Source organism: Adiantum capillus-veneris, chromosome 21, assembly GCF_014529385.1.
Source record: "Adiantum capillus-veneris isolate H3 chromosome 21, ASM1452938v2, whole genome shotgun sequence".
NCBI lineage: Eukaryota > Viridiplantae > Streptophyta > Polypodiopsida > Polypodiales > Pteridaceae > Adiantum > Adiantum capillus-veneris.
The window spans coordinates 15,902,209-15,922,643 of record NC_140951.1 but is presented as its reverse complement, the minus strand read 5'-3'; the positions used below and the strand labels follow the sequence as shown (position 1 = coordinate 15,922,643).

Below are 20,435 nucleotides of genomic sequence, written 5' to 3'. Positions count from 1 at the left end.
AACCAAGAGATTTACAGGCAACCAGGATTTAAGAACAAAATTTATCAAAGCAAGAAACCAATCTATGTCGTCATCACTAATCGAGCTCTCCTATCCTTCATACCCTTCCAAGCCTCATAACAGTCACCCCAAAGCACTTCTTTAGGCTTCTCCACCTTTGGGGTATTTAAGCCCACAAACATCAACAAACTCAAGCAATCCAAAGAAAGCTGATTTCAAAACTTATCCTTTATCTTGTTCATCTTGGAAAAACCTCTCTCGCAAGCAACCGATGATATAGGCAAAACCAATAAAGCACGCCACATTTTCATAGTCTGCGGAAAAGATTGCTCATTGAAATCATGATTGTTACATTCTTGCCAAGCACTATGCATACTTTTTCCCTTGAAACAATTCCTCATCCTTGTAACAAATTGTAACAAAGGATCTACGTTCTCCCCTGCATTCTTTCTCACAAATGAGTGGCTTTGATCCTTTTCCAAAGTGGCTACACAAAATTTGCAACCATTCTTTAGAAATAACCTCAAGCTTCTCCAAATTATCATCATAATCCTTAGGAGAGAAATACTTCGATGCCTCAAATACATCAAAATCACTGCTAAATCAATTCCACAATGCATGCACCACAGTTTGGAGATAGCTTTTACAAATAAAAATAATGAGAGTGTTCACAGTATCAAATGTTTCACGAGGATCAGCCACATCTCCTTCATACATAGGTTCCAAGTGCAAGTAATGGCTATGGACCACATTAGCATTATCTTTGAAAATCATCAGCCCCATTTGAGTAGACACCTTTTTCTAAAAATCTTCCATATAGCGTGTATCAGTAGCAAATATATCTCCAAAAAAGGAAAGACGAAGATTTTCCGTTACTGACTTAATATGACCACCAATGCTTGCAATATCCGGATGTTCCTCTTGGAAATTAGAATTCAATACATTTAGCTCACCAAGAACATCGGCAAAGAAGTGAAACAAACATTGGACCTTGTAGTTTGTCAAATAACCATACAAGGTAGCATCTTCACTTTTAAGTACGGTCAATAATGCAGGCATAATTCTCACAATGCTCACCATAACCTGTCCCTTTGAAAGCCAACGAACATCATGCATTTTTAACACTCTCAATTTGCCTCTTCTTCCAATGCCAAAAGCTCTTACAGCCTCACCTAAAAATGCATGTCTCTTAGCCGATCTAGAGGTCCATTCATAGACCTTTCTTGCAAGTTTATCAACATACTTAAACTCCTTGTTTGTTTTGAATGCATCCCCAGCAACAAGAGCTTGACGATGAGCTATATAGTGAAAGCTAATAAGGTGTGGCACCTTTTCTCTCAACCTAGTGACCAACCCTGTGTGTTGGCCAGTCATCACAGTGGCTCCATCAGTGGCAATTCCAACCAACTTTTGCATTGGCAAGTCCACAAGCTTTAGGTAGCTCACTAATGCATCAAACAAAGACTCCGTAGAAGCACTTTCTGGACGTAAGAGATCAATAAACTTTGTGCATATTTCTCCATTGCCCGCATTCTCAATGTAAGTTACATAGAGAATCATATACTGCATAGTACTTAAATCAGTACTTTCATCAACTTGCAATGCATACCATGGACTCTTGGAAATATCACTTTTCAACTTTTCCAAGTAAACATGGCGAATTGCCTTTCCAAATTCTTTTGCAGCATCCTTGCTTACATAAGAAGAGTATTCATTCACAATTGGCATGTTCGAAGTACCCATAAACTTCTGAAAACCACATTGCTTTGCATACTCTTCTATGGGCATAAATCTTCTCAATACAGACCAAGCGATTTGCATCCATGTCACAATCCTTTCCATCTCGGCATCATGCATTTTTGCTATGTGTTTAGAAAATGGAACCATTCTTCTCTTTTCCTGTTCTTTCCACATAGCCTTTGCCTCGCGATGCTCATCGGAGTTCTCATGAACCCGCAAGACAGCCTTCTGCATACGCAAAAGGTGTCTTTTTGTTTGCAGAAGTGCACCACTTACATTTGGACCTCTCTTTCCCCTTGCTATTGATTATGAAATAGGCCCATGGATGATCAATTTTCCATGATTCAAGAAACACTCTTTGATGTCTCATTTTCTCGGACACCTCTCCTTGGCCAATTGCCAGGTCAGATGATTCCAGTGTGTCACCTTGCCTCGCTTTAGGCAAGGCATGCAACCCCATGGACTCTTCAAGTGTCTTTTGCTTCTTTGTCTTCTTCAAAGGGCGAGAAGAAGCCATGACGGAAGCTACACCACTAGTTGTATAAAGAGAATGTCAATGAAAAAATCTTACAAACTTTACAAAGCAAAGTTTTGGCTTCAGTTCTGAATTTTGTAATGTTGTTGGAGATGCTTGATGCTATATCTCTGAGTTCTTGCTTCAGGATATTGCCGAAGTCCTGCATCTTGAGGGTCGGGGATGAGTGGAGGAAGGAGAAGAAGGCTCAGGTGGAGAAGGCTGTGGGTGGCCAACGTTCAAAAGGGAGAAGGTTGCGGGTGGCGTGTGGCCAGTGTTCAAAAGAACCTAAGAAACTAAGGCTGCGGGTGCCCTCTCGAACAACAAAAGAGGTCTCTCGCACTAGCACACTAGGGTTAAACACTAGGCTCTATATAGGGTGTTTTACCCTAGAGCAACAGATTAATAATCATCTCGAATAGAAAAAGACTCTCTTGCTCTCGCACACTAGCGCAACAGATTGATCATCACTGAGCGCGAGCTCTCAGACGTGCATCGCTGCCAAGGATAGGATTTGATGGCCATCCACCATTCCAGAGGCTTTGAAAGTGTCACACGACCGGCACGTGAATGGGGAAGATATCAATGGCACGACAAAGCTAGAAAGCGCATGTCCATCATGACATGTGAGCAATTTGGAAAATTGTCCATGGACTGGCATTTGCTCGATTTGCCCATCCAAACAAAATTTTGAAATTAGGTAGATTTGACATAGATGATTCATCACTGTTCATGCCTATTACCAATTTTACAAGTGTGAACACTGAAGCGGCCAACTTCCAATAATCTCTAAGCGTCCAAGACTCCAAGCCTAGAGATTTGCCCGGGTGGACAATGTAAAACCTAGTATGAGTGGTTACAAGTTACAACTTTCGAAATAGCACTGAGCAGTGAGCAGATTTACGTTTTCAGAAAGTCGCTTTCTAAGTTTTTGCTCTCTGGTTATAACTTATAGGCTCACAGAAACAGGATATTGACTCACGAGTCCTTATCGGCCAGCGCATGCAAACTTCTGCAAAGGCAGCGCACTAACTTTGAATTGGGAACCAGCCTCCAGCCTTCCAAAGTTCCAGGGCGTTGCACTCTGCAACCTATTGACTCGCTGACTGAGCGCACCCTGGTCCCTGGCCCTTGGGAGTCGAGAATCAGAGTCGAGAATCCGTGAATCTCAACCTGGTGAGTTCTCGCCGCTCAGTGCTCAGGAGTCAGCGTGCCTACACTGTACACGCTACGAGTCAACCTACGGCCTCCTGCTGCCTTCATTTGTAAGTTGTGAGCCGGAGTCTCGGTCCTCGGAGACTCGAACTGAGTTGTCACTCGTGACCTTTGTTTTTGCACACCTGCAGGAAAGCGACTTACTGTCTAGGCTCTCCACACTTGCGAGCTGCTGTCTACAAAGTTTATACTTGCGTTTTTGCACACCTGGGAGTCGCGACCTGGGAGATAGTAAGGTAAGGTTCTTAAGCCTCTGTTTCGAGTTGAAGCTTCAATGTTTATTATCAAGCTGTTGTAGTGACTGGCATGTTTTCAATGGGTCTTGGCTCTCAAGCTTGACATGAAATTGTATGGTTTAGGCTTAATGAACATCACTCCTTCAAAAACATGATTCAAAGCAATACTAGACCTGGTCTTTCTATTACATCTTGATATCGATACACAATATCTACGCTATGCATTCCAGGTATTTATTTGCTCTTACTTTGTGTTTGTTATTCAACTTTGCACCCATTCATTTTTAATTTAAGCTGCTTGGCTGGGTTTTAGTTTTTGCTTTGTAAAGTTTGTAAGATTTTTTCATTGACATTCTCTTTATACAACTAGTGGTGTAGCTTCCGTCATGGCTTCTTCTCGCCCTTTGAAGAAGACAAAGAAGCAAAAGACACTTGAAGAGTCCATGGGGTTGCATGCCTTGCCTAAAGCGAGGCAAGGTGACACACTGGAATCATCTGACCCGGCAATTGGCCAAGGAGAGGTGTCCGAGAAAAAGAGACATCAAAGAGTGTTTCTTGAATCATGGAAAATTGATCATCCATGGGCCTATTTCATAATCAATAGCAAGGGGAAAGAGAGGTCCAAATGTAAGTGGTGCACTTCTGCAAACAAAAAGACACCTTTTGCGTATGCAGAAGGCTGTCTTGCGGGTTCATGAGAACTCCGATGAGCATCGTGAGGCAAAGGCTATGTGGAAAGAACAGGAAAAGAGAAGAATGGTTCCACTTTCTAAACACATAGCAAAAATGCATGATGCCGAGATGGAAAGGATTGTGACATGGATGCAAATCGCTTGGTCTGTATTGAGAAGATTTATGCCCATAGAAGAGTATGCAAAGCAATGTGGTTTTCAGAAGTTTATGGGTACTTCGAACATGCCAATTGTGAATGAATACTCTTCTTATGTAAGCAAGGATGCTGCAAAAGAATTTGGAAAGGCAATTCGCCATGTTTACTTGGAAAAGTTGAAAAGTGATATTTCCAAGAGTCCATGGTATGCATTGCAAGTTGATGAAAGTACTGATTTAAGTACTATGCAGTATATGATTCTCTATGTAACTTACATTGAGAATGCGGGCAATGGAGAAATATGCACAAAGTTTATTGATCTCTTACGTCCAGAAAGTGCTTCTACGGAGTCTTTGTTTGATGCATTAGTGAGCTACCTAAAGCTTGTGGACTTGCCAATGCAAAAGTTGGTTGGAATTGCCACTGATGGAGCCACTGTGATGACTGGCCAACACACAGGGTTGGTCACTAGGTTGAGAGAAAAGGTGCCACACCTTATTAGCTTTCACTGTATAGCTCATCGTCAAGCTCTTGCTGCTGGGGATGCATTCAAAACAAACAAGGAGTTTAAGTCTGTTGATAAACTTGCAAGAAAGGTCTATGAATGGACCTCTAGATCGGCTAAGAGACATGCATTTTTAGGTGAGGCTGTAAGAGCTTTTGGCATTGGAAGAAGAGGCAAATTGAGAGTGTTAAAAATGCATGATGTTCGTTGGCTTTCAAAGGGACAGGTTATGGTGAGCATTGTGAGAATTATGCCTGCATTATTGACCGTACTTAAAAGTGAAGATTCTACCTTGTATGGTTATTTGACAAACTACAAGGTCCAATTTTTGTTTCACTTCTTTGCTGATGTTCTTGGTGAGCTAAATGTATTGAATTCTAATTTCCAAGAGGAACATCCGGATATTGCAAGCATTGGTGGTCATATTAAGTCAGTAATGGAAAGTCTTCGTCTTTCCTTTTTTGGAGATATATTTGCTACTGATACACGCTATATGGAAGATTTTTTAGAAAAAGGTGTCTGCTCAAATGGGGCTGATGATTTTCAAAGATAATGCTAATGTGGTCCATAACCATTACTTGCACTTGGGACCTATGTATGAAGGAGATGTGGCTGATCCTCGTGAGACATTTGATACTGTGAACACTCTCATTATTTTTATTTGTAAAAGCTATCTCCAAACTGTGGTGCATGCATTGTGGAATCGATTCAGTAGTGATTTTGATGTATTTGAGGCCTCGAAGTATTTATCTCCTAAGGATTATGATGATAATTTGGAGAAGCTTGAGGTTATTTCTAAAGAATGGTTGCAAGTTTTGTGTAGCCACTTTGGAAAAGGATCAAAGCCACTCATTTGTGAGAAAGAATGCAGGGGAGAACGTAGATCCTTTGTTACAATTTGTTACAAGGATGAGGAATTGTTTCAAGGGAAAAAGTATGCATAGTGCTTGGCAAGAATGTAACAATCATGATTTCAATGAGCAATCTTTTCCGCAGACTATGAAAATGTGGCGTGCTTTATTGGTTTTGCCTATATCATCGGTTGCTTGCGAGAGAGGTTTTTCCAAGATGAACAAGATAAAGGATAAGTTTTGAAATCAGCTTTCTTTGGATTGCTTGAGTTTGTTGATGTTTGTGGGCTTAAATACCCCAAAGGTGGAGAACCTTGGAGAAGTGCTTTGGGGTGACTGTTATGAGGCTTGGAAGGGTATGAAGGATAGGAGAGCTCGATCAGTGACGACGACATAGATTGGTTTCTTGCTTTGATAATTTTTTTTCTTAAATCCTGGTTGCCAGTAAATCTCTTGGTTGTGTCTTTGAAGTAGTGCTGTAATGCAAGAGGTTGTGATTTAACTGGTCCTCATTGGATATTTGACTTTGCATCTTGCGATGATTTTATTAGAGTGCGAGTCTTGAACGTGTTGTGTTTCTATTGAATTTAAATAAATTGTTGTTAGTGTTCTTGTAAAAAAATTTCATTTGTGTAGAATAAACAAGTTTAGACTCGCAGTAAAAAAGTGAAAGTTTCTATGGACTCGCAACAAAAAAAAAAGCCATTCCAACGCGATTGGCAAGCTCCAGAATTACATGTCACTTGAAATTCTGGGGTGCATGTCCAATCCTAACGCTGATCGCTGCGCTCTGTGCAAAGAGGGCGAGCAAAAAGAAGAATCGCTCTATATTGAACCCCATTTTATATCTAAACCCTAGGGATTCTCAAGCACTTGTGCAACCCCATACGCTAGCCGGAGCGATATCTAACACGGACATGGGAGATGGGATCAATGGCTCCCATCACTTTTGGGCCCTAACATTAGACGCGCGCCGTAGATCTTGTCGCAAAAGTAAACTCGGGTATTTTTGTAAACTCGGGTACCCGAGTTTACAAAATACCCGAGTTTACTTTTGCTCGCTCCGATACTTTTGCACGTCAAAACTCCATGGAAACGTGTACATTCCACAGTGATGTGCGCGGGCGTGGTGGATAGGCGACATGGCCCTCAAACCCTAGGTTGTGGGTTCAATCCCATGGGGTGGGGGGGGGGAGGGGCGAAGTAAACTCGGGTACCGAAGTTTACATTGTACTCGAGTTTACATTTTTCCCGAGTTTATATTGTCCATGGAAGCCCGAGATCTACGGTCCTCAATCATCCCACCGTAGATCCCATCTCCTCCCATGCCCGTGTGAGATATAGGCCAGGCTAGTTGAGCACGACGAGAGTGTGAGAGGGCTCAATGTCAGAAGCTTTTTATTCTATGGCGATTCCTTTTAGGAGAACATATTGGGTAGCAACCAAGATCAGTTTGTGTTCACGGATACCATATTTCCTCTGCAGAGGGACTCGCACAGTGAGCTAATTCATCATTCAGATCGCAACTCTATGCATGCAGTAGCAGCTTTAGCTCGATCGCCGAGCTTAATGGACCATACAACTACGGTTTCGATATGAGAGAGTGGTACCATGCCAAGAACTCGTTCTATGGAAGGTGTGCATGTCGTCTTGCAGACTAGCACTGGCAGGTCGCATGAATCTATCGGGCACCGTAGGCATCGTGTGCCTTGGGACGCAAAAACAAGCGGATCATAAGCCATGCAGACTTGCGGCTCCGAGCGCATACACGATCTCTCTCTGTGGACAGTGGAGAGTAGCTACATATGCAATGTATGCAGCAGTGCAAACATATTTGTCACTGGCTCGTCACCTACCTGAACGTGACCTTTCGTCACCTACCTCGCCACATTGGATGCCAAGGCTGAGAGAGAGAGAGAGAGAGAGAGAGAGAGAGAGAGGGAAAGAGAAAAACCTTATACTGACCTTAATCTCATAGCGAGATGCACACACATATCTTGACTCTCAACGGGTTGGTTGTCGGGCCACTCGTGATCTTATCTCTCTCTCCCCCTCTCCCTCTCCCTCTCTCACACACACACAGTCTTAGAGTGCAGTGATGTTAAAACTCTCTTCTTCTTCGCTCTCACTGTCTCACTCTCACACGCAGCAGCAGTAGGCGATCTTCTCTCTCTCTCTCTCTCTCTCTCTCTCTCTCTCTCTCTCTCTCTCACACACACACACACACACACACACATGCAGGACAACCAAGCCTGTCTTGATTGGGCTCTCCATCAGCCTTGATTGGGCAGCGCATGCACGATAGGCAAGCCTCTCTCTCTCTCTCTCTCTCTCACACACACACACACACACACACACACACACACACACACACAGTGACTCAGGCGGGTTTGTTGGATGCATTAAAGGCAACATCAAAACTCAAATCGCATGCACATGCAATAGACTGACACACACACACACACGCTCAATCGCAAACCCAAGTGTCATCACGGATGCATTAAAAGCTCATCGTTTTGATTGTTGACTCACAAGTCAACGAGGGATTGTCGACTCAAGTCAATGTAAATTTTATTGAGCACAATTTTTCTTTTAAAGCCAAAAAGTCCACACCAAGGGAGGTTCCAACATGTGACACGTGGAGGGGCTCTTTGAGCTTGAAAATCTCACGCTGCATTGTAAAGAGTATAAAAGGCTTCAGTGAACGTACCTAGAGAGGCCTTTTTAGTCCCTCTTTCTCTAGAGAAAATACCTAGTGAAGTCTCCCCTTTCCTCCTATTGGAAACAATGTAACACATGGTGCTTTGTATACTAAAGAATCAATTTAGTACTTTCTTGTATAAATATATTAATGTAGAAGTTTAACAAAATTTACCTCGGAATTTCGTGCTCTAGCATTCTAGCTCAATAAATCTACATATCCCATTTATTTGGTGTTAATCCTTGTGCAAAGCCCTTTAATTCGAAGTGTTTTTTTTTTTTGTTGCAAAACTCACAATCATGAGTGAATTACATTAATCAACCCAAGTAATTACAATGTCTTGTTATGCTCGTGTTGAGCCATGACATCATCCAGGGACTATAATTACATCGGCTATAAAGGCAGCCATCCCTACCAACTCGCCCCCTTATCTTTGATACATAAGGTCCATCTTTCAATTATTGATGGCCAAGATTTTCCCCCATCCTAGGCATGCTCTTTGCTGACAACAAGGCACAAGTAGTCCTAGACCAATCCTCTTAAGTGTTGCTTGTACCCGAGCGTCCATATTAGTACTTTTCTTTCTTGTATAATTTATGCGAAGCTTGCCACCTCAAGACCTCCTTCAAACACACGGCGGTTCCTTGTCTGCCATACAATATGTAAGAAGAATTACCTGACAATTTGAGTGCCGATGAGGAGAGCAGGACCACCTGAATTCTTCCTTCCAAGGAATAGATCAGTCTTGTAAAAACCAATTTTCCATGTTCTTTGGACCAACTTGCATATTTTCCCTGCGCGGCCTTTAATAGTTGGGCAATCCATGAAGAGGTGGGCTAGATCTTCACTAGCCAACCTGCACCCTGAGCATCAATATGACCCAATCCCTCTTTCTTGAATCTTCACCCCCATGGGTAGAGCACCCCAAATTACCTTCCATAAAAATACCTTCATGTGCTGCGAAACCTTTGGCTTCCATGTGTTCTCCATTACTTGCTCCCACCTTTCCTCCGGCCATTGTTTTTTCCATATCTTGTTAAGGGTGCTAGACCGATTCTTCTTATGCATCATTGTATGATAAATGTCTTTAGGATGGGGTTTGTATAAGAGATTACTTCCGGGCCATTTCCAGTCATTCCAGTCAAAACTCCGAATCACAGATAGGCATCATTATATTGTCAAGCTCTTTCATCACTTTGTGGACCAGCAAGACCTCCAAGCTATTCAAATGGTACTGGGTAACCAGAAGGTCAATGGTTTTCCAACTCTTGTTGTCATTGTCCCAGAAGTGTCCCAATCGATTCAGATTATTTAGCTTCCTGGTTGTCTCTATCCAATAGGGAATTTGTGGCGGATCTACAACTTTGGAAATCCAGGGGGACCAATGCAAAATGGAGTTCTTGAAGTATCTAGTTTTTTCCCCCCACTTTAATACTACAAGCCATGCTTAACATTAGCGACGCTCATACTGTGATGCTGAAATATGTTGCCGGCGTCGCTATTACCGTCGCTATGTCAAGAGTAACATAGCGACGCTCATAGCGACGGTCATAGCGACGCCGGCAGGGCTAAAAAAAATAACCGAGGGCGTCCGAAAACTCAGATCTCAGATCCGAGTTTTCGATGCGCGCTCATGCAAGCAAGGTAACGCTCTCCCCCCCCCCCCCCCCCCCCCCCCCTCTCTCTCTCTCTCTTTCTTCTCCACACACACACACACACACACGAGGAGAGGAAGGAGAGCCAGGTATGCTCCTTCCCTCTCCTCACTCTCATGTTCCCTTCCCCTCTTTCTCTCTCCTTCTCTCTCTCTCACACACACACACACGAGGAGAGGAAGGAGAGCCAGGTATGCTCCTTCCCTCTCCTCACTCTCATGGTCCCTTCCCCTCTTTCTCTCTCCCTCTCTTTCTCACACACACACACACACACACACACACACACACACACATTGTGTTTTTGAGAGAGAGAGAGAGAGAGATAGAACGAGAGAGAGAGAGAGAGAGAGAGAGAGAGAGAGAGCACAAGCATAAACAAAAAACGCACACACACATGCATACACAAAGAAAGCACACACACATTGAGAGAGGAAAAGAGAGAGAGAGCTTGCATAAATCAAAAATGCGCATACACACATGCATAATCAAAGAAAGCACACACAAATTGAGAGAGGAAAAGAGAGAGAGAGAGCATGCATAAACCAAAAAACCGCACACACACATGCATAATCAAAGAATGCACACACATTGAGAGAGGAAAAGAGAAACATATATATAAAACAAAGAGAGAGAGAGATAAAAGAAGAAGAAGAAGAGAGTTTTAACATCGTAGGAAAGTATCCCAAGAGACCTTAAAGATCTAGTCGACAGGAGTTGAACTCAAGACATGTTATTCATAAGGAAAATGGCAGAACCAATCTATCACACTTCGGTGATAGAATAGTTATACCATTTTTCTCCTATTTTTATTGGCGTGCACACACACTCGAGAAGAAGAGAGTTTAATTTTACGTCGTAGGAAACTAATTAAAGAGACCTAAAAATCTAGCCGACGAGAAGTTGAAACCAAGACTTGTTATTCAAGAGGAAAATGGAATAACCAATCTACCACACTTGAGTGATAGATTGTTATACCATTTTTCTCTTTTTATTGGCACACACACACCCACACACACACACACACACACACACATACAAGAAGAAGAGAGTTTGAATGCCGTAGGAAACTATCCCAAAAGATGTTAAAGATTAGGGTTTTAGTAGACTTAATTACGTTAAATTAGATCTAGGTTTATTTAAATGAGATTAGATTAGATTTAGGTTCATTTTTAGTTAGATTTACGTTAGATTAGGTTTAGGTTTATTTACGTTAGATTTAGATTTACGTTATATTAGATTAGATTTAGGTTTATTAATTTAGATTTATATATGCTATATTAAATTAGATTTAGGTTATTTAATTAAGGTTAGAAGAAACGACGAGGAAATCGTTTAAGATAAGGTTAGAAGAAATGGCGAGAAATTTTTTTGCGCTCACAGCCTCGACAGTCCATGCGGACCAGCAATTCCACCTGCATGTTCGACTGCTGCTACCATACAATAAGCCGTCATGTTCAGCTAATGGAAGAGCAAATTGAGCATACACAGAAATTAGTGATGCAAGATGATGATTCCAAGGGTCACACACACACACACCACATCCCGTCAAATCTAGAATAAGAATTAAGTGCCTTGAGCAGACATCAGCTACATTGCAAGAATGACGTACCTGCATGCTACAAACAAAGATCTAGTATGAAAAGATGTTAAGATGCTATGAAATGCTACAGCTAGAGAAGAGGCAAAGGGGTTTTGTCCACAACATGCAGTATCATGTAGACGTGGGTGTGTAGATTTCTTGTACCCACAAATATAGGCATTGACCAATAAAGACGACATTATAACCCGGTGGTTCTGATCTCCGCGCACCTCTAGACCGAGGTGTGCGGGGATTGGACATGACTAGAGAATATGAGGTAGTTTATAGTGTGAACAGAGAGAGAGAGAGAGAGAGAGAGAGAGAGAGAGAGAGAGAGAGAGAGAGAGAGAGAGAGAGAGAGAGAGAGAGAGAGAGAGAGAGAGAGATAAAAGATGAAGAATGTCAATAGAAGATTAAATTTGTTATCCAGGTTATAAGATTTTTGCCCTCATTATGAGTAGTGATGAGGATGTGGGGCCGTCCAACCGAAACACCTATCTCTCAACGAGGATCTTATGTCCCTGTAACCATTGCAAGCATGCTGTGCGACGGACAAGACGAGTTTCTTTGCAGCACGTTCGCGAATTTGGCGAGTTCGATCCATCTATTATAGATCGAGTTGTTGCCAATTATAACTCGTCGAACTCTGACGCTTGCCAACAGGCAGCAATTTTGCAACCCAATAGACGTGCTCGCAGGCGCTTTGGTCAAGCAGCATATGTGAGGCCACAAAATGTAGCCTCTGACAGCTCGGGGGATGATCATGCAGACCACATTCCCAATGAGGCAATGTTTGAGCCTGAAATTGATGAAATGATCGAGACGATCATGGATTAAGAAAGGCTTGTCTATGATGATATGAAAAGTAAAGCCGATACGCCATTGTATAATGGAGCACGCGTGTTTAAATTGAAAGCGCTCCTGGTTCTTCTCAACATGCAGACAAAGTTTGGATGGAGTGACACTAGCGTCACAGTGCTTTTCAGGTGATCTATTACAATAATTAGTTTACTTTAATAAAACTCTAAATGTATAATGATCTGATAGATTTTTACACAATTGTACCGTATTTTTATGTTGTGTAGATTGCTCAAAGAGCACATACTACCAGTTGATAATGTGATGCCAGATTCTCGAGAGGAAGCAAGAAAGATTTTGCGAAACTTGGGGATGGATTATAATTCGATCCACGCTTGTCCTAATGACTGCATTGTTTTCAGAGGGGAATACATAGACATAGAGAAGTGTCCGAAATGTGATTCCGAAAGATATCGAGTAGATCTCCACGGAACAAAAATTCCACAAAAGGTTTTGCGACATTTTCCTCTGCTTCCTCGTATCAAGCATTTCTTCAAATGTAAGTCCATGGCCGCCCTAGCATCATGGCATGAGGAGAATAAATCTTCGGATGGTGTGCTACGGATTCTTGCAGATTGTGCAGCCTGGAAACATATAGATGGAACATGGACGGATTTTGCCAGGGAAGCTCGAAATTTGCGCTTAGGCCTGGCTATGGATGGCCTAAATCCATTTGGTCAAAGATCAACATCTTACAGTGTATGGCCCGTTGTCATCGTCAACTACAACATTCCTCCGTGGTTGACTACGAAGAAGGGGCACCTATGGCTAAGCTTGATTGTGCCGGCCAGGGATTTTAATTACGCGATGACGCATTTTGTTAAATGTTAATTATTGTTGTTATTATCACTATTTTTTTCATGTTAATAACATATCTAATGTCATGACTTACGAAAACCGATACCAATGGAAGCACCTAAAGTAGGGAACCAACTTCTCATATCGATGGAAGTACTCCTCCAAACCATGGATCTCCTGACTTTCAGGTAGGATCGTCAAAAAGTAGACAGGTTAGCTTACAGACGAGCTTCAAAACACTTGCCTTAGAAGAAGCATAACTTGCACTAGCTAAAGCCGTCTATTTCACTGGGGGATCATTGGCCATTGTCACCAGTGATGCATGGAAGTCAGCTTGGAAACGCATTGGGGAGTATGGTGCTGGATTTACCCCTCCAACATATGACCATATGAGAAACCAATTGTTGGATAAATGTTACACAAGCACACAACAGGATATTCAAAGGGTAATATTAAATGCAACAGAACAATCTGGATACACCATAGTTAGTGATGGTTGGTCCAAGGTTCAAAGGCGGCCATTGATCAACATCATGCTTGTATGTCCTCGTGGTGAATGTTTTATCAAAGCTGTGGATAGCTCTCGTCAAATAAAGTCTGGCAGTTTTATGGCTGACATCATTGGCGACGCAGTTGAGGAACTTGGAAAAGAAAATGTTGTCCAAGTAATCATGGACAATGCCAAAAATTGCAGGGCTGCAAGTAGAATACTTGAAAGTCACTTCTCTCACCTATATAGTGCTGGTTGCAGTACACACAGCTTGAACTTGGTATTGCAAGATTGGTACAAGAGGGAGGACACAGAGTGGTTCAAATGGATAGTAGACAATGCTCGCTTAATAGTCAAGTTTCTTTTGAAGCGTCAGAGGGTTCTTGACATGTACCGTCAGAGGATGTCTACTATGTTAAAACTGCCGTGCGAAACTAGATTTTGCACCAACTACTATACGGTAGAATCACTAATAAAAAATAAGAATTGTGTGATGGAGACATTTGTTTGTGCCACTTTTTCACAATGGGAGGCTGGTCAAAGGGAGAAGATAAAAAGCAAAATAGGGGTGATCAGAGATCTACTAGCTGATCACCACTTCTGGGATGATGTGGTGGATGTGCACAATGTCATGATGCCCATTATGCTCGCATTACGCCAACTGGATTCTGCCTTGCCTAACATAGGTAAGGTGTGGATGGCTTGGTGGACTGTTCAAGAAAGCCTTGCAAATCCAGAGGAGCCCCAGGAGCCAATTGTGAAGCCTTGGAAGACACCATTCACTCAAAATAGGAGAGAAATTTTGAGAAAGTATGTGCATGGTCGATGGGTTGGAGCACATAGTCCACTACACAGCGTAGCTTTCTTATTGGATCCAGAGTACTGGGCAATGGAAATAGACAAACTTGATGAGGAGGTGCTGGAAGACTTTTATGATGTGATAGGCAGGTTTTATGATGATCTTGATGAGCATGCATCAGCTGTTACTAATCTTACGAAGTTTAAACTCAAAGAGGGTAAGTTTGGTACAAAATTTGTGCAGAAACTTGCCACGGAGCAACCAGCGTGGAAGTGGTGGATGATGAATGGTGGTAGTGCACCCACCCTTAAACGCCTAGCTGTTAGAATCCTAGCCCAATGTGCATCCAATTCAAGTTCTGAGAGAACTGGAGTACATATAAATATGTACATTCCACCATCAGAAACCGCCTTCTAAATTCAAGTGCTGAAAAATTGGTGTATATGTACTGCAACCATCGGCTATTGGTAAGAGTGCAAGTTGAGAATTAAAAAGAGGAGATGCCGCGCTGGACTTATGATGTAACCAATGATGAGGTGGACGAAGACAGTGAGCTGCAAGGGGAATCTCATGAAGTAGAAACTACATGTACTTTAGAAGAGATTGAAGAGAATTTGGAAATTGAACCAACTTTGACCCGTCGCAGCAAGCGACAGTGGTTTAATTAATAGATTATCGAATCCATTGAGTGACTTCTGCTTAAGTTCAGAAACTGTTTATCTTATAAGCTTTTTTTTATATTTAGTTTAAGGTTTAGACATTTGCTTAATAATAAACGAAGCCCTTAAAAACCTTTACAAGGCCACAAATCACTATTAAAGCTTCATAATATACAAAGCCATAACAAATCGTTGCATTATCACATATCATAATTGAAGCTGAAGAGAAGACAATTCACAATTCACTAATAAATTCTCGCAAGACAACGAGTCAATGCTATCAAATGTTACAAAAACTATCCAAGTGATAGTGAAATATTTGTGAGAATATCTTCATTGTCCTGTTCACGCTGACATTTAAGCTTATTATAGTCTTTGGACATTTTGAACATTGCATATAGCTTTTTGGATATCTCAAACTCACATATAGCACAATGAAAGTTATTCATCATGCTTTGCATCAAGCATGATATATGATACATATATCCGCATGGCAAGCTAAAGTGACCACACCACTCATGAAAGAATGATCTACATATGGGGCAAGGACCACCGTGCTCACCAGAAGCTGGAGGGGCCTCAATAGATGTTGGGTGCTCAATCAATGTGGCAGCATTTTGTTTTTTTATAGTCGCCTCTAACTCTTTTATGTGGCGAGATAGCACCTTCACCTCTTTTTGCAAGTCTCTATTTAGGGTTTCTTCTGCATGAGAGCCTTGTGTAGCTTGTGATGCTTGCCTGAGTTGAGTTTGGAGCTCCTCCTTAACTTGATGCACTTCCATTGATGCACCTTCTAGTGCCAATGATATCTCTTGCCGTGTGACGGTGATTGCAGTACTGCGAATGTCCTCAACTGTCATGTGAGGTGTCCTTGAGCTAAAGTCCACTGCTTCACCCAAGACATAATGCATGTATAACATCTTGGAAAACCACAATGGACAATCCATATGATGCATAGGATGACCCATAACATCGAGATATATGTTCTCTCCATTGTCTCGTATGTCTGCATTAATGCATTGTGATAGCTTGAGTCGGCCTTTCTTGATGTTGTCATCTGCAACGCCTGGCCATATGGATTTCACCATTTCTCGGTCAATCCTAGTGTTCACCTCTTTCCATTGTGTACCCACTGGGTTGGCCCACTGGGAGCAACAAGCAGCAATTCGAGCGGTGTCGTTCACTCCACCGCCTTGACACATGGATCTGAGACGCTCAAAAGTGCACTTAGCCCGTTGATTATCATTATTCATATCCTGATTAAACACTATACTTCAGTTACGGCATACAAACTTAACGATAATCAATTGCTATAAGAGTAACCCACCATTTTACGACAATCAATTGCTATAATTTTAACCACCATTTTACATCAATCAATTGATATTAGAATAACCACCATCTTACGACAATCAATTGATATAAGAGTAACCACCATTTTTTAAATCAATGAATGACAATCAGTGACTCCACGTGGCTTATTGCTTGAAACTTAAGAGAAAAAACAAAACTCATAGAAAATTTGTTGTCTATTGAGATATAACAAAGTGTTTTTATTACTCATACATCATCCATTGCGCATAAAACCCAATTTTTAAAAGTGCTTTTATAAGTCACAAGTCTCAGAAAACCCTACTTAATAAAGTACATCATATATCCATAAAAAAAAGGCTACACTCATTTCAGAGGGAGGGCGTAAGCATCGTTCTGGCTGGGCTTCAAATCTTTCTAATTCTTCGTCCAAAAGTGCAAAGGTCTTTCTGTTTGTGGATTTCTTCCTCACCCAACCTTCCACAACAATCCTAGATATGGCTTGTACCTCCACTGAAACCTTATGTTTGAACCAATCTGTGCTGTAGTAGTAAGAGAACTCTCCACAAAACTTACAAAATTGCCATATCACCCATCCTATGGCGTACACATCTGTGGCCTTGGCCCATGGGCATAAATTCTTGCCATCTAGTAACTCAGGAGCTTGCCAAGGATGAAGCTTTTGCCAGTTTTCATTGGTATTGTTGGTCTTTTGTGTCTCTAAGCCAACACACAGAGCCAATCCCCAATCAATTATTCCAATACGGGGAGTGAGATCCTTGGTAAAGTCCAACATGATGTTCCATGGATGGAGATCATTGTGGATCACTCCCTCATCATGTGCGAATCGCAATGCCTTCACCAAGGCATGGTTCAATGAGGGAGCATGATTGCACAGGCTCTTGATACGTGTTTTCTTGTCTTCAGAGGGATGCTCCCATTTAAAGTCTTCAGGGATCTTTCCTTTCCCCTCTTGATGCGCTACAAGCGTCGTGAAAGAGCCATGTGGAAGGGGCACTGTCTCCATAAGATCACCTAAAGTCCCCCCATTGAAGTAGGGGAATATCAGAAACCATGGCAACGTTATAGAGTGGGCAATACTCCTCACAATCCCTCTATGGTTGAGATCTACTCCACTTTTTGATGCAAAGCTTTTCCACTGATCCTTGGCCTGTCCTTTGAACTCCTTGGCACAATAAGTATTCGTTGCAGGAAGGAAACTGATCCCTTTGATTTGAACTTGCCACCCTGTGCCATAAGCCCATGACCCAAGTTTCTTGATCTTCTTAATAGACTTATTGGAATGCCCAAAGTCATACTACATTCAGAATTGTATATACTGCTCTCCAGGTGACTGGCAAAAGCAGTAGCACCCGATGTTCCCTCAATGGCAGCCTCCTCAATAAACGGTTCTCCAACTTGGCTGCTCCCCATAACTCTCGTGATAGCCATTCGCATTTTCTTGCTTAGGCCAAACTGTGTGTCTATGTGGGATGCTCGCCTTGACCTCTCCTTTTCAGCTCTCCATCTCGCGTTCCAATGCTCTAGCTTACCCTTGTCTACTTCTTGAGGGCATTCCTCTTTCAAATCAGAGGCCACCTTGGGAAAATTGCCCACCCAACTGCTCAGTAATGAGATTATTGATTCGGTTGTTTTGTCTGGATATAACAACAAAATTTTGCGGGCAATCTCACTGTATAATGATTGCAATCTAGACTCATCTGCAACAATCTGCGCTATATCGTTGGGATCTAGTGCACTGACGATTGTAATCAACAATTGTCTAATTTTCTTTTTGAACTTTATCACTGAAGTAGCAGAAGGATCCATTTTGCCTGCAATGGTATTATTGCAAACAACACATTGTGAAATATAACTATGTGCCACTCCATTTGGATCTTTTCTACGTGAAAGAAAAAGTGCAGTATAGAAAAAGTGCATTATGCCTCACCGTACAACAACTTACAAACATATGCTCCTGTCATTCTAGCAGCAACACACCTAGTCGCAATTGCAACCATGTGCCGAAGCATGAATGACTGGGAGCAACATAAAACATAGTCACCCTACGCTTTTGCAATGACAGACCTAGCCGCAATTGCAACCATGTGCCAGTGCATCCACGCACGGTGAGTTCTTTCAAACAGATGCTCCTGTCATTCTAGCAGCAACACACCTAGTCGCAATTGCAACCATGTGCCGAAGCATGAATGACTGGGAGCAACATAAAACATAGTCACCCTACGCTTTTGCAATGACACACCTAGCTGCAATTGCAACCATGTGCCAATGCATCCACGCACGGTGACTTATTTCAAACATAAGCTACCGTCAATCTAGCAGCAACACACCTAGTTGCAATTGCAACCATGTGCCGAAGCATGAATGACTAGGAGCAACATAAAACATAGTCATCCTACGCTTTTGCAATGACACACCTAGTCGCAATTGCAACCATGTGCCAGTGCATCCACGCACAATGTCTTCTTTCAAGATTCAAGCATATGAAACATTATGAAATTATTTGAGCACACATTCATGCATTAGATGCTACCGTCATTCTAGCAGCAACACACCTAGTCGCAATTGCAACCATGTGCCGAAGCATGAATGACGGGAAGCAACATAAAACATAGTCATCTTGCGTTTTTGAAATGACACACCTAGCCGCAATTGCAACCATGTGCCAGTGCATCCACGCATGGTGAGTTCTTTCTAACAGATGCTCCTGTCATTCTAGCAGCAACACACCTAGTCGCATTTGCAACCATGTGCCGAAGCATGAATGACTGGGAGCAACATAAAACATAGTCACCCTACGCTTTTGCAATGACACACCTAGCCGCAATTGCAACCATGTGCCAGTGCATCCACGCACGGTGACTTCTTTCAAACAGATGCTACCGTCAATCTAGCAGCAACACACCTAGTCGCAATTGCAACCATGTGCCGAAGCATGAATGACTGGGAGCAATATAAAACATAATCATCGTACGCTTTTGCAATGACACACCTAGCCTCAATTGCAACCATATGCCAGTGCATCCACGTACGATGATTTGATAAAAGAAATTTTATACCTTTGAGTTTTAACGCAAAAAACTCAAAAACACATCAATAAAATAAGGAAGGGATTAAAAAATTACTGCTACACTGCTTTGAGAATGAGGAAAGCTTCCAGAAAGTTTGGTGAAGAAGACTTTTCAATGTACCTCTCTTGTGAAAAAGACAAGCACCGGCATCGTCTTTATATAGCCACGGCGGACCTGGCGGGGAAGTGGCTTTACCCGGCGGGCCCGGCGGGTTAACTACTTAGCCCGGCGGGCCTTTAGCCGGTCTCCAAGTCTCCTTGCAGGTCAAAAACGATGAATGTCAATTAACATAATATTTGTTATTTTGCATTTCTATTGTTATTAACCTGAAATTATAGTGTGATCACGTCATTTTGAAATCTCTGCAGTGCCGGCCAGGGTGATATAAAGTGAAGAATATGGATGTGTTGTCTTCGTCCACTATTGGAAGAGCTACAACAATTGTGGATTGGCATAGAGGTGGTGGATATGAGCCGACACACAGGTCGACGGAATGCTTTGATCAGAGGCATTCTAATGTGGACCATGCATGACTATCCCGGACTAACAGAATGCTCAGGTGATCTATTTACACTCCTCACTCAGACACTGTAAATCTTGCTT

The 20,435-nt window shown here is 42.2% G+C and overlaps 1 protein-coding gene and 1 pseudogene across 1 annotated transcript; one reads left to right on the top strand and one right to left on the bottom strand.

Moving 5' to 3' along the window:
* Nucleotides 1-801: 801 nt before the first annotated feature.
* LOC147430585 (uncharacterized) lies at nt 802-2,272 on the bottom strand. Its single transcript, XM_086494539.1, has one exon. The coding sequence runs from the start codon at nt 1,972-1,974 to the stop codon at nt 802-804; it is 1,173 nt and encodes a 390-aa protein (XP_086350665.1). The 5' UTR covers nt 1,975-2,272.
* A 1,819-nt stretch (nt 2,273-4,091) lies between these two features.
* On the top strand, nt 4,092-5,681 carry LOC147430584 (uncharacterized; annotated as a pseudogene).
* The last annotated feature ends 14,754 nt before the right edge of the window (nt 5,682-20,435 follow it).